Genomic DNA, 19,160 nt, shown 5'->3' with positions numbered 1-19,160 from the left:
TTGCCGATCTGTGTATTTTGTGTGTGTGCGGGCCGCCAATACAATAGGCGATAGTGATAGCGCTGGCACGGATTCCTACTCACAACCCGTTGCTGTTGGTCACGATGGGGGCTTAACTTCTCACGACTTCAACAAGTTAAAAATATGCGCGACTTTCTGATTACAAGTTCGTCCCTTAGACGTGTTACTAAGACACAGAAAACATGAATTCTCGCTCAGTATTTTGAAATATTTGATCTATTCAAATTCATGATACAGAAATACTTTAATTGATAAACAGTAGGCTTTTGGCTGAGAATTTTGCAATTCCTTCTAGTCTGAATGAACAACATTTATTTCACATTTGAACAAAATTATCTCTCATTTGCGTGGAATATAATTTACGGCCGATTCAGATGATACGGTTATAGTTGATGGAGCAGCGCTGTACTTAGCTTCCAAGTAAAGTGTGACTCCTGCGCACAGGACAGAGACTCCCAGCTTCTAGCGACCCCTGAAAGCGTGTGGCTCAGCTGCCATGAGCCTGAGCGTCAACGCCCTCATGCGGCGAGCTTCGTAAGCCACACTGCGACTACCGAGCCCCGCTGGAGTCGGTCTAATGTCCGTGGCAGACGGCAACGTGCGACCGTGCTGCTCGCACTGTTCTAGGAACCTCAGGAGGTCGTAGAGGACGGCGTCCCTGACGAGAACCACCTGCTTGGCGAGGTTCTCGAGTAGCGCCAGCAGGCAGCGCTTTGCGTAGAACCACGTGTCGGCGCCCAGCTTGCTCGCATGCGGCTCGAAGCTCTTGATGACTCGCGATATGCCGAAGTCATAGTTGCCCTTGGCGCAGTAGAGTGTGCCGATCACGAGGTTCACGATGCACAGGTGAAACATTTTCTGGCCCGGCTGGTCGTAGGCGAGCTGCTCCTCGCGCTGCTCGACGCGCCGCATGAGCTGCTCCGCCTGCTCGTTCTGGCCGGTCATGATGTAAGCGACGCACAAGTTTGCCAGCAGGGCGGGGCTCAGCCGCAGGAGGTCACGGTCCTGCTCCCGCTCGACCAAGGGCTCGTAGAAAGCCACAGCCTCGTGAAATTTGCCTTCCTGGACGAAGAGGACGTGACCGACGTTGAGTCGCCAGCAGTCCTCGTCGCTGCAGAGTTCCACTGAGCGCCGGAAGAGACGCTCAACCAGAGGGTAGTCGCGGGCCTCCCATGGTATGCGCGCCTGCAGAAAAATGCGAGTGCGTTTGTAACTGCGACGACTAAAGGATACTTGAATGCATCTTTCATGGGACGGCCCCAGCATGTTACCGACTTCAGTTCTATAACTTCCGCTGAGAGAATGGCCGTGAGCTTTGATTTTTTTTAAATAACTTCGGGTACACGTTTTGGGTAACAGAATGGTTCTAGATCATGGAACGTGGTCACACACCACGTTCCATGAGCCCTATGTATTTATTGCAAATCAAGGCGTTAGCTTATCGCATTAAACTGTGTTTGTGGGATGCGGAAACAGAAAATGCCTTTTAAAAAATCAGGAAACTCCTGACAAATGACGTAGTACGAACTTTCTATGACCCGGAAGAAAAGCGAGGTCTTGTTTGCGATGCATCGTCGTGCGGGGTTGGAGCTGTTTAATTTTGTGTTATTCACAGCGAACACAAGCTCCTAGCGTATAGCTTCGTCCACCTTGAGCAGTACCGAGAACGGTTATGCGGACATCAAGAACCAATCATAGGTGGTTGAGCTCGGGGTAAAACGCTATCATAAATAAATTTTTAGGATTGAGTTCACCGTCTATTGCAATAACCTTCCGCTAGTTGGCCTTCTTGGCCAGACAAAACCGATGTCGTTGAAGCCACGCACTCGCGACGTTAGATGCTGTTGTTGGTTGCTTATTGCTGCAAATGGATCTACGGAAAAAAAAAAACGAAGGAGCGGAATCATATAACCCGCCGGAAAGCGAACGGTTCACTTGGCCTCATGTGATTAATCAGATGTGTGCTTGCATCACCGGCTGTCAAGGACCGCGTGGCGGCAGTGCAAATTATGAACACGTTACGAATGTGCCAATCATCTTCAAAGTGAACCCGTGGTCGGCTAAGAGCGGAACCGGCGAAGAGGTAGTTCGCTTTGGGTTCGGTTGTTTTGGATTGGCTGTTGGCTTGCGACCCTGGCCGCGCGACTCCGGAGGCACGCTGGCGTCGCGCACGCGTGCGTTGGTTGCCTGAGACGCTATCACTTGCCCTATTCGTCTGTTTGGCGTTGCTCTTTCTGTGTCGACCACGGCTGGAAATGCGATACGCCTTCCAAGAGATGACGAAAAATTATTTACACCACGTCTGGAGCAGCTTTCTAAGCCAACCTTTTGCAGGCCAGACTACGAACACACAGGTGCAAGCGTAGCAGTGGTCACTCCCCGCGGAGGAAGGAATTGGGTGATGCGGCTCATCGACAGCGACCTGCAGGTCTGTCGAAGCGAAGCATTAATCGGGATGGCCTAGATCTCTATTGCCGACAGTCTCCACACATTTGCACTCGCAGTTGCTGTGTTGGCTGTTAGAATGGCTGGTTCAGCATTTCTGTGGCCGCTGCTGTCAAAGCCGATGCCAAGGAGGTATTTGCATGGTGAGATCGAATTTCCTGTGCTATCGTCAGCGTCCATAGCCTGCAGATCGCCATTCAGCAGTCAGAAGGGTTCAGCACTGGCATATCCAGCGTTCACCTTGTTCGGCTGATAAAACTGCCGACTCAAGACTAGAAGGCTGTGGGGATCTCTTATTTGGCTGCCATTTTTACTCTAGTTCGGCAGTTCGCATCCTCAATTTCATGGCACAGCTCGCACCATCGGCGCCACGCTCTTCCATTTTACTGCGCGCAGGCAATGCGGTGCCCGTACGTCGTAATGCTCGATTTCTATTGCTTCTATCACGGCACGCGCGGAGAGGTAGATCGCTGCGATAGCGGCAGCGAGAGAGCCATGTCCGAGCCGATGACTATGGACGAAAAAAGAATGAAAATTGATATAGTACGTTAGTAAAGGCGGCCCTATAAGAACCACTTCACGGTTTTTTTGCGCTCCTTACTTAGGAAGTACTGGTAGTGGATTCCTCGTTCGTACATCGTGCAAGATCCCGGTAGCAAGCGACATAGCGCTGCGTTCTTCCAGCTCATTTACGCTTGCGATACCACTGAGAATGCTGAGATACCGCTGAGAATGAAAAATAATGCCACTTATAAGTAACTTCAAGGATTGCGTAAATGCCCGGCACCGCATCTTTACACTTGCAAACTTGCCAGATAACATTCAATTTATATTTTATATTTAATGAGCAAGCACAAAAACTACGCAATTCTTTTGCTAGCACGTAATATGACTACGCGAACTTCCGGGTGTGCACCCTCTCGTCTATTGGACGCGTCCTCCTCTTCTTCCGCCTTCCGCTTGCGAGCGGCTTATTTAGTGACGCAAGCGGCGAAGTGAACCGTTCGCTTTCCGAACTGTTATGACATTCCATCCGAGGTTGCGAAAGTAGATTCGCGTCGCGTTTACCGTTTCTAAACGCAGGAGACAAGAGTGACTAGGTATTGTTTTTTTCTGATGTACAACCAGCAGCAGTTTCTGCAGAGAAGATTTGAGCGGAAGCAAAGGCCGCATAATGTCCCAAACTAAAATTTTCGTTTTGAATGACTGGCCTGAAGGCTTACTGATGACATGACGCCATGTTTCGACGGCAGAAATGAGGTGTCTTTGGATACAGGCTGTATGTCGTGCGACACCACAGTAATCATTCCTGAGTATTTAGTCAGAGACGCTATGGAGTTTACACTAGGGACACACAGGTACCACGCACACGAAACGGCTATAAAGGTATTCCAAAAGGACTTCTTGGGCAAGTTGGTGCTTATATTTCCTAGGTATACTTTCAGGCTGTTATTAAACAGTTGGTAGTTTGGCGCTTCACTGTCTTCCTTTCTTCTCTACCTTTTCAAGAAATGTATTTAGCGCCACAAAGTATACCTATGAAAGGCTATAAAGGAGTCACGTGTGGCAGCCAAAGTTGTAGAGAAAAGACGGGGAATGCGGGAGATGGCGATTCAAGACGATGAGCAAAACGTGAACAAGGTGAATGCAGGAGCCAACGTTTCGACAAGTGGACTTGTCTTCTTCAAGGGACTTCAAGAAGACAAGTCCACTTGTCGAAATGTTGGCTCCTGCATTATCCTTGTTCACGTTTTGCTCATAGCCAAAGTTGTAGTAACTCATTGAGGTGATGATAAAAGACTGTCCAACTGCCAGCTCGACCAGCACGCCGCACCACACATACAGCTGATGTGATGGGGGCAGCCCACCAGATGGTGGCAGTGGGTGCACCTAGACTTCGCATTCTAAAGACATGTCAGGTTTTTGGTTCTCGTGGATGCCCATTCTAGAAATGTGGGTTGACGTTATTCATATAAACTATGCCGCCACAGTGAAAATGATATAAAAGCCTCGCACATTGTCTGCAACGTTTGGACTTCCCGCGCAGATCGTAACAAACAATGGATCCCAGTTTGACCCGTTGGCATCTTTCTTCAGAGCCAACGCGGTGCAACAGGTAAGGACACCCCCATACCACCCGGCTTCGAATGAAGCAGAAGAGAGGCTCAGCCAGACTGCAAAGAAGAACCTCATACGCCAGCTGCTTGACGAGCAGCACACGGGGACAACTCGGACCGTTCAGCATCGGTTGGACGAGTTCCTGTTTACATTGTAAACTGGCAAGGCGACCGCATAGGGCTTTCTGTCTTGGGCACCGCGAATGGCGTATCAGCATTTTTCATCCGGAGTTGGCCAAGTGGCCAGAGCCGATTCCAACTGGATACCATGGACAGGAAAACAAAAAGTCGTAAAGGAAGTTTAGTTCACGTGACAATGTCCATGCACGAGGATTCCGACCCACTTTGGCTAGAAGGAACGATTGTTCGGCGAGCCAGTTTGGCAACATACGTAGTCCTTCTGCAAGGCCAGGAACGATTCATGCATGCAGACGAAATGGTTGCTAATACATGTCCTCTTCCTCTACCTAAGAACACACACATGCCTCAGATAACCACTGCTCAGACCTATCAAACAGCGCCCGAGGTGATGAAGGAAAGCCACAGCGAGGTCCACGACCCCAAACCGGAAGATACGTCTACAGCTGGCTCGACTACTGCTGACAACCCTCCTTACCACTGAAACGACGAATGACGAGTATACAACGTCCGCCAAGGAGATACGGCTAATAGACAAAATGGGGGAAGGAGTGCCATAGCCAATAAAGAGCGACAATCGTTGTAGCGTCGCATAAAATGCGCCACAAGCGCTCTATTTAGAGTGCCAAGCGAAACGCTGGCTTTCCGCATCAGACCTTCTTCCCCATTAAGTTTGTAGCAGCTGCCTTCTTGCCCGGTTGCTACAGAAACGACAAGACTGCTTGTAGAATTTAACGAACTATCAGTACGTCCACTGTGGACGTGAACTGCAGACAGCAAGTGTAACCACAAAGTCCAAATAGTATGTCCTGTAAAGGTTCGTCTGTTAAAGCTGAAATTATTATCACACAGTTACACAAGCGAGAGAAAAATTAAAATTCAGTGCACTTGGTAAGCCTCCTCGTCAGCTCAGTTTGAACGAGCGGTCCTAAAATTCGCAGGTGGTATTCGATCCCCTCGATGAGGATGAAGCGCGAAGCTTTCCATAATGCTTCGACCACCTTGAGTATTTCCGTGGAATTATTTGCTTGGTCTTAGCGGTAGATATGCAGGTGATGGAAGCGCAATAAATAGGTGCGTAGAGAAGAGAATTTGCAATGCTAAAGTTGACAACTCCAATGCATTTAATCTGGTGCAATCGAATGTACTGTATACAATATATTCAACAAGGACGCCCCATAAGACAGAGAGCAAGTCGGTGTTGATTGACGGCAAATGACACATTGAAAACTTGCGGCGAATACTTGCTTCTTAAAGTGTTTATTCGCATCATTCACATCTGTGTACACATTTCCAATAACCACATAAAACCAACAGACAATGAAGCCAAGGAAAGAATCTGGGAAGATAGCTGTGATTAAAATTCAATGTAGAAAATAATTGAAAGTCGAGGAAAAGATAACTTATCGCCGGTGCGAGCTGAACCCACAAAAAGTATGTTCAACACTATGGCTCTAAGCAGCGCTAGCTAAAACTCCTAACACATGAATACCAAAGTTAGTGGACAAGTTTATAGCCGTCGCCTTCGCACAATTTGCAGTGGAACACACGCCTAAGGCGGGCGGAGGTTGTGGGTTCGGCCACCATCGGCAACAAGTTATATTTTCGTCCACTTCCATTTCCCCTTGATTCATCATTTTCTAGATTCCAATTTCAATGACAGTTAATTTCCCCGATGCTTTCCTCTGTTTCGTTGTCTCTTGACTTTCTGTGGTCATGATTAACAAAATCGAGCCGCTCGGTTCCCCTTCTTCTGTTGTTTACCGATCTATAAGCACGACTTTGATGTATTAGGAACGCGGATTGACACACTGGATATTATTGTGTTTGCCTGCTTTTGTGGAAGACGGGCAAGAGAGGTCTCCTTTAAAGTTATTCCAGTTAGATTTTATTTGATGGCGAAGTAATAAAAAAATAAATTTGGACATGTTCGATGAAGCATGAAATGATAAAACTTGTGGCGAAATAGCACAGTGATACGTGTTGCCAGTTACATAGTCGAAAATGAGGAAAAAAAAAAGAGATGCATGTAGTAAAGCACAAGACAGCCAACTCCACCATAGAAGAAGAGAGAGAGAGAGTGAGAAAACGGCGTGAATAGAGAAGTGAGCAAATAAAAAATAATGCACCCAACGTCGAAAAGAGAATTAACACCAAATCTAAATAAATGTTGTCTAGTTAGGCATTGGACCAACACTATATATTTTTATTCGTTCGGCTCAAGAGTGGTCATGCCAGAAATGAAGCCAATATATTCCTTGGCAAATTTGGTGCCCAAATTGCGGTGTTGGTACGTTGTTGCAACCTTACAGATTTACAACTATTCTTGTTGTAGCAGCGCCGGCTCAGAAAAAGCTCCAGCTTTTGTTGTGTGCTTGGTTCATTTAGGAACCAATGTAATCTTCCTTTATGCAAAAACGTCCAGGAAGAGAAACTGACCAAATCAATGAGGTCAGGCTATGCTGGTGGACTAACGGCACGTGGCGTTGCCACCAGTCTACGGTTTTCGTGCATTTCGTGGTTCAGCCATAATCACCGATCGGGGTAGCTTACCACACTTCTCGGCAGGTGAGACGTAATTGGACGTACCAAGAGTGCCGGCACTCGCTCACCTGAGCCATGAGTGCTGGCAGAAACCTCTCCCGTAGCACGGCCTCGCACTGGGCCTGTGGTGCACCTTGCTGCCGCATCTGTCGGAGGCGGTCGGCCTGCCTGGCGGCCAGGGCCTCGAGCTTGGCGTACGCTTCCTCGGGCGCCGTCTGCTGGGCGAGGAGGGCCTCCAAGAACTCGTACAGAAAAGGCGGGAGCAGCCTGCGAGACGATGTGCCAGGCTATGGAGTGACAAGATTCCTCTTTCATATCCTACACTGATGTAGAATACCTCGTAGGCTGTGAAATGGCCAATGGCAACTACACATGCGCTTTATGTACGGTGCGCTTTATGTATGTGATTCGACCTATAGTGAGGCTGCTAGAAATCCAATCAGGTATACACCACTTGCTTGAATGGTATGTGGTAAACAAAATCTGCAATACTCTCGTGTGTTTACATAGCCCTCATAAATTCATTAAGCCGTCTCGTCCAATTTACCTCTTATGAGTACTTGTCACAGCTGTCTCTGTTCTGCGATAACTCTGTCACAGACTGTTAAGTATTTAGGAATTAACATTGATAATACGCTATATTTCAATGCTCATTTAGAACATATAGCACATTGTTTAAAGGTGGTCAGTGCAATTTTCTATTCATTTCAATTCACTTCGAGCTTCTTCATACGTAAACTGGTGTAGGAACGCTTAGGCTTAGGTGATCCACTCAAACCAATTGAGTGGATCATCAGAAGAATCGCCGCTACTATTGCCTATGGAACCACTTATCAAGATAGTGCTCTATCATGCATGAGATATTTTCAAGTGCTTCTTGCATCCAGAACTATTGGTAAAGTGAGAATTGTTCAACAGTATCGATAGCTTTCTCGGTAATATTTCTAGTAAATTATGAGGTTTCGCGTGCTAAAACCGCTTTCTCATTATGAGGCACGCCGTAGTGGCGGAGTCCGGAAATTTCGACCACGTGGGGTTTTTTAACGTGCACCTAAATCTAAGTACACGGGTGTTTTCGCATTTCACCCCCATCCACATGCGGCCGCCATGGCCGGGATTTGATCCCGCGACCTCGTCCTCAACAGCCCAACACCATAGCCACTGAGCAACCACGGCAGGTAGGTAATATTACTATATATATATATATATATATATATATATATATATATATATATGTGTGTGTGTGTGTGTGTGTGTGTGTGTGTGTGTGTGTGTGTGTGTGTGTGTGTGTGTGTGTGTGTGTGTGTGTGTGTGTGCGTATTTTAATCATCAGCCTGGTTTCGCCCACTGCAGGGCAAAGGCCTCTCCCATACTTCTCCAACTACCCCGGTCATGTACTAATTGTCGCCATGTTGTCCCTGCAAACTTCTTAATCTCATCCGCCCACCTACTTTCTCCCGCCCCCTGCTACGCTTCCCTTCCCTTGGAATCCAGTCCGTAACCCTTAATGACCATCGGTTATCTTCCCTCCTCATTACATGTCCTGCCCATGCCCCATTTCTTTTTCTTGATTTCAACTAAGATGTCATTAACTCGCGTTTGTTCCATGACCAAATCTGCTCGTTTCTTATCCCTTAACGTTACACTCATCATTGTTCTTTCTGTAGCTCGTTGCGTCGTCCTCAATTTAAGTAGAACTCTTTTCGTAATCCTCCAGGTTTCTGCCCCATACGTGAGTACTGGTAAGACACAGCTGTCGTAAACTTTTCTCTTGAGGGATAATGGCAACCTGCTGTTCATGATCTCAGAATGCTTGCCAAACGCAGCCCAGCCCACTCTTATTCTCATGATCGGGATCCGTGGTCACTACCTGTCCTAAGTAGATGTATTCCCATACCACTTCCAGTGCCTCGCTACCTATCATAAACTGCTGTTCTCTTCCGAGACTGTTAAACATTACTTTAGTTTTCTGCAGATTAATTTTTAGACCCACCCTTCGGCTTTGCCTCTCCAGGTCAGTGAGCATGCATTGCAGTTTGTCCCCTGAGTTACTAAGCAAGGCAATATCATCAGTGAATCGCAAGTTACTAAGGTATTCTCCATTAACTCTTATCCCCAATTCACCCCAATCCAGGTCTCTGAAAGCTCTGAATAGCATTGGAGAGATTGTGTCTCCCTGCCTGACGCCTTTCTTTATATGGATTTTGTTGCTTTCTTTATGGAGGACTACGGTGGCTGTGGAGCCGCTATAGATATCTTTCAGTATTTTTACATACGGCTCGTCTACACCCTGATTCCGTTATGCCTCCATGACTGCTGAGGTTTCGATTGAATCAAACGCTTTCTCGTAATCAATGTAAGCTATATATAAGGGTTGGTTATATTCCACACATTTCTTTATCACCTGATTGATAGTGTGAATATGGTCTATTGTTGAGTAGCGTTTAAGGAATCCTGCCTGGCCATTTGGTAGACAGAAGTCTAAGGTGTTCCTGATTCTATTTGCGATTACCTTAGTAAATACCTTGTAGGCAACGGACACTAAACTGATCGGTCTATAATTGGTCAAGTCCTTGGCGTCCCCTTTCTTATGGCTTAGGATTATGTTAGCGTTCTTCCAAGATTCCGGTACGCTCGAAGTCATGAGGAATTGCGTGTACAGGGTGGCCAGTTTTTCTAGAACAATCTGCTCACCATCCTTCAACAAATGTGCTGTTACCTGATCCTCCCCAGCTGCCTTCCCCCTTTGCATAGCTCCCAAGGCTTTCTTTACTTCTTCCGGCGTTACTTGTGGGATTTGGAATTCCTCTAGACTATTCTCTCTTCTTCCATTATTGTCGTGGGCGCCACTGGTACTGTAAAAATCATTATAGAACTCCTCAGCCACTTGCACTATCTCATCCATATTACTAATGATATTGCCGGCTTTGTCTCTTAACGCATACATCTCATTCTTACCAATTCCTAGTTTCTTTTTCACTGCTTTTAGGCTTCCTCCGTTCCTGATAGCATGTTCAATTCTATCCATATTATACTTCCTTATGTCAGCTGTCTTACGCTTGTTGATTAACTTGGAAAGTTCTGCCAGTTCTATTCTAGCTGTAGGGTTAGAGGCTTTCATACATTGGCGTTTCTTGATCAGATCTTGCGTCTCCTGCGATCGCTTGCTGGCATGCTGTCTAACGGAGTAACCACCGAGTTCTATTGCACACTCCTTAATGATGCCCATAAGATTGCCGTTCATATCTTCAACACTAAGATCCTCTTCCTGAGTTAAAACCAAATATTTGTTCTGCTTGATCCAGAATTCCTCTATTTTCCCTCTTACCGCTAACTCATTGATCGGCTTCTTATGTGCCAGTTTCTTCCATTCCCTCCTCAAGTCTAGGCTAATTCGAGTTCTTACCATCCTATGATCACTGCAGCGCACCTTGCCGAGCACGTCCACATCTTGTATGATGCCAGGGTTAGCGCAGCGTATAAAGTCTATGCCATATTCCCCCACTGACTTTTCTCCAGCCTGCTTCTTGCCTACCTTCGCATTGAAGTCGTCCATCGGTATAGTGTAGTTTGTTTTGACTTTACCCATCTCCCATTCCACGTCTTCACAGAAGCTTTCGACTTCCTGGTCATCATGACTGGATGTAGGGGCGTAGACTTGCACGACCTTCTATTTGTACCTCTTATTAAGCTTCACAACATATATATATATATATATATATATATATATATATATATATATATATATATATATATATATATATATATATATATATATATATATATATATATATATATATAGGTAAAAAGCATTCGTTTTTATAGTATTGTCGATAACTGTGCATCAGTTAGCTAGTGATATTTCGAATAGAACATATATTAGATGGCTATCAGTAACAAGTGGTTATCTATCCCGAGTGTGATTGTGACTGTGGTCATGCTCGAAATTGATGATTGCTATACCAAGAAAACCAAATTAGTTTATTTTCTTTTGTATTTGCAGGCCTCAAAACGCAGTAAAAAGTCTAGTCGAGTTAAGCTCAATTATAGCGGCTCTCTTGCCATATCTATTATAATGGCCCTCTTCCCACAGGGAACCATTCGAAAAAAGTTAGAAAGGTACTGAAGTTAGAAAGGTACTGGAAGACGATTCAACCTATAGTTGCCATTGATGAACGACAGTCTTACTGAGCCAGATGGGCGTAAGAACGGTGTGTTTCCACCATAAACCTTATTTTAGAGGCCACGGCGCCTCAAATGGCAGCGTCTGCTTCTTCGACCAGAGTTGCAGAGCCTCAATGACCGCGCCTTAAAACGCTAGCTGTCACGAGAAGAATGAGGGAACGCTTCCCTTACTCCAGGTACCAGCGTTCCCAAACGGTTGCACTGGTACCACATGGGAGTAGAGGACGGTTGTGCCGCCCATTGCGATACCACGAGGAGTAACGGTACTAGATCTGCCTTTGAGATCAGCGCACATTTTTCGACTGCACTACCACCAGGATCGGCCCACAAAAGTCTATAAACATACCTGATACGGAAAAGTGGGGGTAATTCGCAAATCAAATCGTTGTTTAAAAAACTATCTGCTCGCTGTGGTTATACTACAGGGTTCTTAACGATAGTTCGAGTCGGAGTGCCATGTTATACGTACTACCGAGTACTAACCCTATCGCAACAGAAGGAGCGAACGTCTGCAGCACAAGGCGAAACGTCCGTTGCGGGAATTTACAGTGCTCCGAATGTCACCGCCGCCTGCGTAGCGTTTCACTAGGAACTTTGTAGGCAAAATGTCACTAACTCTTCCTTGCAGTGACTACACGCAGCACGTCACGGGGTCTTATACTGTTAGTGTACTAACGACAAACCTTTCCAACAATGAAAATTTGAATGCGACTCAACTATGAAGATTATTGTTAGCAGTAGATACCTCTTCCGTGACGCCAAGAGCCCTGTGCGCACGCAAGGCAACATTAAACGATGATTAATCAAGTTTTATGGCGTAAGTGCCAGGGATGACCAAACAATGTCAAGAAATGATATGATGTCGATGCTATGGTCAATGTCAAAGCTATATGCGACACAGCTCTATAGTGGCCTAAAAATTTCGCTGTAGAGTGCGTAAAATAGATATGCAACAAAAAATGACAACGATATATAGGTTCTACAATAATATGTTTGCGCACTTTGTGTTGCATAATTATAAAATATATCACCGTAATCAAGGCATGAGTGGACCACACTCTTGTACAAGTTCAAAGGGTACCTCCGATCACAACCCCATGTTGCCCGCGGCAGAAGTTTTAAAGGGTTCATCGACTTCAGACATTCTACCTTCAGATATTTAAATGGGGAGGAAGGCAACCTCAGAGTCTTACAAGGAATTTGCTTTCACTGCTCACAGATAGTTCATCTCGATTGATTGTAAGACTGGTTACACATCATTTGTTTGAGAAGAATATGCACGCACTTTTCGGTGTGTTTATTTTACACCCATTTACATCTGCCCATTTGTTTAATCCAAGCTGAACCTGTCGTTCGCTGATAGCAATGTTTATGATTTGAAACCCCTCTGCTCATCATCCATACATACGCAACAAAACATAGTGCGGGGAATCACGGTATGCAGGGAATTTATTTATTTATTTATTCAAAAGAACCTTACAGGCCCTATGGCAGGGCATAAAGTAAGGGGGGCATATTAAACAGTAAAGGTATAAAGTACAAATTTCCGACAGGATCAGTGCTATAAAAAGATTACTGTGTTACACAATATTGAAGGCACTAGGAATACAAAGCAATATCTGAAGGCACACGAACACTTGTTACTGTTAACAGAGCAAAGGAATACCGTTTATGAAAATGATTTACAATATGGCAAAAATGCACGATAACATACACTAGATTGGTCACTCGTGAACGGTATTAAATGGGAAAAGCATGAGTAACTGAGAGCGGAACGTGTCGGGATTAGATATGGAGGCTATGTTATCGGGGAGGTCATTCCAGAGACGAATGGCACGTGGTAGTGCAGATGAATTAAATGCATTTGTTTTACCGTATATGCGCATGAAACTGAACTTATTATGTAATCTGCGTGAAAAAGAGGGGTGTTTGTAGTTGTAACCGGCTTCGTTTATTAGTGTAAATATATTTGTGGAATAAGCAGAGAAGAGCGATGTTGCGGCGGATATCTAAAGGCGGCAACAGTAGGTCTAGTTTAATTTGTGTAATGCTTGAGTTTATGCTGTAGTTACGGGATATGAACCGGGCTACTCTGTTTTGTATCATTTCCGTCATATTTATTAGATAATTTTGATGAGGAGACCAAATTGGGGAGGCGAATTCTAACTGTGGCAAAATGAATGTTTGGAAAGCGAGTTTTTGAATGTTTGGCGGGGAATTTGGCAAGTTGCGTCGTAGATAGCCAAGAGAACGTGATGCTTTCGCGCATGTAGAAGTGATGTGTGGGGCCCATGAAAGATTATCTGTAAGAACAACACCAAGGTACTTATATGATGAAGTGTGGGTAAGCATAGTGTTATTAAGGTGATACGAATATTTAGAATTTACACATTTTCGGCTGAAGCACATCACCTCGCACTTTGTAAAGTTTAGTGTCATGAGCCATTTGTTACACCAGTTAGCGATAAGGTTAAGATCTGCTTGAAGTTTTAAGTGATCGTCAGTCGTGTGAATAGGACGGTAGATTATGCAGTCATCGGCAAAAAGGCGCATGCAGGAAGTAATCTGGGTGGGTAAGTCGTTAATGTAGATTAAGAAGAGTAAGAGGCCAAGGACGCTGCCTTGTGGCACACCAGAGCTAACAGAAGAAGACGGGGAAGATAAATTGTTAACAACAGTAAACTGTTTTCGAAAAGAAAGAAAATTACGAATCCAGGATAATGTTAAAGAGTCAAGTCGTAGGGCAGATAATTTAGAAGTTAGGCGACAGTGGGGCACGCGGTCAAAAGCTTTAGAAAAGTCAAGAAAGATACAGTCAGTTTGAAGGTTGCAGTCCATGTTAAAGTGCAAGTCAGTCGTTAGTTCAAACAATTGCGTGTTACAAGAAAATCCCTTCCTAAAACCATGCTGATTAGAAAAAAAGAAATTGTGAGCTTCTAGGTGGCTGTACACGTGGGAAGTGATTATGTGCTCGAGCATTTTGCAACATATGCAGGTTAAAGATATGGGACGATAGTTGTCAGGTGTATGAACATCTCCAGATTTGTGAATTGGTATTATTTTTCCTATTAACCAATCGGTGGGTAACTTTCCAGATGCTAGGGATTGTTGAAAAATATGGCATAAGATCTTGCTTGAGGCAGTGATGGTGTTTTTTAAAATCTTAGAATTAATGTTGTCAATGCCGGCGGAAGTAGATATTTTGAGGTTACTAATGAGTAATTTAACGCCTTCAACAGTGATATCGATTGGTTCCATGTATGCGGCATCAAGTTCCGGAAAAGTTGGAACATTGGAAAAGTCCTCCTGAGTGAAAACAGATGAAAAAAACGTGTTGAATACGGTGGGGCAATCGGCGCTAGAAATAGGTATGTTTTCTGTTCCGTGCAAAGTTATGGTGTTAGTATCTCTTGTCGGAGATATGGTTTGCCAAAATTTTTTTTTTCACATGTATAACATGTTTCACATGTATAACATGAATTCACATGTATAACAAAGATGTATGTATGTATGTATGTATGTATGTATGTATGTATGTATGTATGTATGTATGTATGTATGTATGTATGTATGTATGTATGTATGTATGCATGGATGGATGCATGGAAGGATGGATGGACGGAGTTACGCCCACCAGGGATGACGACAACGAAGCGCCGGCCAATGGCGTTCGTGAGAGCGAACCGATTCGAAAGCGAACCGTTACAGAATACGGCCCCAGGTTTCTTTTCCATTGCTGACAGTATTTTTACCGAAAGTACAAAGAATGTGCGACTATGCACGCCCCCTTTCAGCACACCCGTTTTCTGGGTGAATGAGTCAGATAAACCATTGGCCACTCTTACGGGAAACGTGCAGTTAGACAACTAGATTTGGACTATGTTTAACATATTACCACAAAAACTCATAGCGCAAAGATCTCGCAGAATCCTGAAGCGCCATGTCGTGTCGTACGCTTTCACTAGATCTAGTAATACTGAAAGTAACAACTGCTTATGCAGGAACGCATCTCTGGTGTTTGCCTCGATGCGAACAATGTGATCTAATGTTGACCCACCTTGTCAGAAACCACATTAGGAGGGATCTAGTATTTTGTTAGTTTCTAGCAAACAGATGGGGCGCCGGTTTACCTTTTTTTTCAGATAGTTTGCACAGACAGCTTGTAAGCACTAATAGCCTGTAGCTGGGGGCTAAGGACGGGCCTTTGTCTTGTTTAAGTATCGTGATGACTATAACTTATTTCCACGAGGACGGAATATACCCAGCCGCCCAGATGGCATTAAAAAGAGACAATTAAGACAGTTTTCAGTGTTTCAGGATGAATGTATTTGATCGGTTCATGCATGATATGATCGCCAGCTGGCGTCGAGTTGTCGCAGCAAGTGAGGGAAGCTTAGGGTTCAGCTAAACTAAATGGGCAGTTGTACTGATCATCTCGTGCATATTTCCGATCTAATTTCCGATTGCCGCGCAACTGACCACTCGAGGCACTTTGCGTGTATTCGGGGGCTTCTTTCACGTTGGAAAAACACCTTTATGTAGCACGTATTGAGCAGTAGCAAACTGTATCGGCGAGTTTTTCATGTCGCTCTGCTATTTTCTCATTGATACTTTTCATGTAATTATATTATCTGAGAAGTTAACTAATTAAGCAAGACAGTTATCTAATTATACGTAATAAATATACTTTGAGTATCTCCAAGCTACGACAAACAACATTACCTTGGTTGTGTCCTGCTGCATGGCTGCCGCTTATTTTTACACTCTAGCTAACGTCAGCTGGGACACCCTGTACAATGGTATACAACTTCTCGTGTGCGTCTTCCCAGGTAACATTTTGGTGGAAGTGGACGTTCTCTGTCCTCGTCACGGAACTTCGCAGTGGACGGCCTTCCACCATGGCTCTCGGAGACAACAGCTCGACTCTACCGGCTGCGACAGCTGATCACACTCTTCGCTTCCCGCGATCCTGGCGTGTTCTAGGGAAAAGATGGGAAAGACGTTCAGGATTGGATCGGCCTGTGCAAGCACGGCAGCACTAATAACTAGTGGGACCTTTCTAACCTGCTCGCCAACGTAGCCTTTTACCTGGGTGGCACACCTCGAGCTTGGTTTCGGACGCACGAAGATGAGCTCAATAGTTGGGATACACTTAAACAAAAACTGCGAGTCTTGTTCGGCAGCCCTTACGGTCACCAACTTGCCACGAAGAAGGAGTTAGCCAGTCGCGTGCAGATGTCAACAGAGCCCGACGTCACGTAAATTCAAAACGACATGGCTCTATGCCGCAGACATGACGCACACATTGCTGAGCCAGACAAGGCTTCCCAATTTCTCAAAGGTGTCGCCGATGACGCCTTCAACTTGTTCGTCTTTAACAACGTGGCGACGGCGAATGCAGTTATCAAAGAGTGCCGCCGCGAGGAACTATCAAAAAAATCTGACGTATCGACCAGTAGTTTGTCCGTCTACCAAACACAGCGGCGACATCTTCCTGTGCCGATGCACCTCGTCCTAACAACACTGGCGATGTTACCAGGACCATCTGGCGAGAGATTGAGGCCACATATCCTGTTGCTCTCGCCTGCAGCACCTCCAAGTCATCAGCAGTTGTCGTTTGCCTGATTCAGGCAGTTGTCCACCTAGAGTTCGCCAACATGGGTCTTCACTCTATCTGCGGCGCCCATCACCCTGACGCCCGCCCGGATTCTTCAATTCCGCCCCATCCTATTTCTTATTACATAGCAGGTTTGCGCAACCCATCCGAACTACTGACGACAAGCCCATTTGTGTTCGCTGCCGTCGAATTGGGCACATTTCTTGCCACGGTCGCAGTCGTTGGAGTTCCGCGGCCGAGACCACTTATACTGGCTACTCTCGTCCAAACTCTTTTTCTCGTCCCTATGCAGCACGATCCGATAATGCCGCCAGTGAATCTCCTGCACCGAACCGCCTCTATTCACGGTCGCTTACGCCCCAACGCCGACAATCTTGCTCGCCCCAGCTCTGTCGCTGATATTCCTCGACTCGCTATTGACGCTCCCAGCAGGTAACCTAGACGATGGAGCGCATCGATGCGACGCAGCATTTATGCCTATACCGCCACATGCTGCACTGACGCTGCCCACTCATATGAACCTTCTTGAAGTGCAAGGCGACGGCGTTCCTCTTTCTGCTCTTATAGATACTGGGGCGCATTTATCTGTCATGAGCGCTGACATTCGGAACCTCCTGGAGAAAATAACACCCGCCGCGAGGCCTGTTGTCCGTGTCGCTGATAGCGGAACAGCCCCTGTAATTGTTACGTGCGCCACCCGAGTCTCCTTCGCTGATCACTACACTATCGTTCTCTCCCCTCTCATCGCCCACTTTCCCAACGACATCATTCTTAGTCTGGACTTCCACTCCGCGCATTCTGCTCTCATGGACTGTTCAGCCACTACTCTCCGCCTTGATCGGCCTTTCCTGGATCCCGCTGAACCACCCTTAGTAGCCTCAGTTTCGTAGACTTCGTTCGCTTGCCAACTTCGCTACTGACTTACACTGGCTTTGTGCCATCCTCGCCAGTGCTGGAAGGTCCACTACATTGCGGCTCCCATGCAAGACGTCCTCCTTACACACGGTATCACAGTACCTTATGCAGTTTTGTCTTTTGCGGCGAATTGCGCGTGCCGTGGTCAATTTTCAATTGACCACCCAAGTGCATACATACGGGGTGTCTCTGGCCAGCTTTGCTCTTTCGAGGATCACTCGGTAGCATCTATTGCAGGAGACAATTCAACCGACCAAACTCTACAATCGCATTCGGCAACTTGTAGCATCGTCTACTTACAGAAAATGATTGCCCCGACTTGCCGTCCGCGCACGTTCATGAGCTCTACCGCGTTCCGTTTTGCTGCTACGATATCTTGACTTTAACGATCGCCCTTAGGCCCAAACTATAGCTGTTAAACATCGCATAAATACCGGTGGTGCCCCTCCTATTCTTCGCGACCTGTATCGAGTGTCGCCGGCTGGGCGTCAAGTTATTCACAAATAAGTTCGCAAAATGCTAGCCAAGAGCATTACTGAACCGTCGTGTAGTCCTTGGGCATCACCTGTTGTCTTCGAGAAAAAGAAAGTATGGCTCATGGAAATTTTGCGTGGAATATTGGCACCTTAACTGGGTTACAAAAAAGTACGTGTATCCCCTACCTCGCATAGATGACGCCCTTCGCTGCCTTACACCGTGCTCGCCATTTCTCATCTTCGACGTTCGCTCCGGCTACTGGCGGATTGCCGTGGACGATCTAGACCACGAGAAGACTACCTTTGTAGCACCCGACGGTCTTTATCATTACAAAGTAATGGAATTTGGTCTAGGCAACGCTCCGGCCACTTTTGAGCGCATGATGGACTGCCTTCTTCATGGTTTCAGATGGTCAACATGCCTCTGCTACTTGCACGACGCTATAGTATTCTCCCCCAGCATTCTAGTCGCACCTCGAGCGCCTTTCAGCAGTCCTGAACATTTTTTGTCAAGGCGATCTGCAACTCAAAGCATCAAAGTGCCACTTTAGCCGTCGCCAGGTTACCGTGCTTGGACATCTCGTTGATACGAACGGAGTGGAATCGGACCCGGGCAAAATCCATGCTGTTAAGCAATTCCCTGTTCCGAAGTGTGTCAACGATGTGCGCAGCTTCATCAGACTTTTCTCGTACTTCCACTGC

At 45.9% G+C, this 19,160-nt stretch overlaps 1 protein-coding gene across 1 annotated transcript in view; it reads right to left on the bottom strand.

Moving 5' to 3' along the window:
* Nucleotides 1-227: 227 nt before the first annotated feature.
* The window catches only part of Ttc30 (tetratricopeptide repeat domain 30), a 53,732-nt gene continuing 34,799 nt past the window's right edge, over nt 228-19,160 (bottom strand). Inside the window, exons 7-8 of the mRNA XM_072285867.1 lie at nt 7,334-7,532; nt 228-1,206 (exon numbers count right to left, since the gene is read on the bottom strand). Of these exons, the coding sequence (XP_072141968.1) occupies nt 484-1,206; nt 7,334-7,532 (922 nt within the window). The 3' untranslated portion in view covers nt 228-483. The remainder of the gene's footprint in view (nt 1,207-7,333; nt 7,533-19,160) is intronic.

This window comes from Dermacentor andersoni, chromosome 1 (genome assembly GCF_023375885.2).
Source record: "Dermacentor andersoni chromosome 1, qqDerAnde1_hic_scaffold, whole genome shotgun sequence".
In the NCBI taxonomy this organism is placed as follows: domain Eukaryota; kingdom Metazoa; phylum Arthropoda; class Arachnida; order Ixodida; family Ixodidae; genus Dermacentor; species Dermacentor andersoni.
The sequence above is the reverse complement of the archived record's forward strand: the minus strand, read 5'-3'. Positions and strand labels throughout refer to the sequence as shown.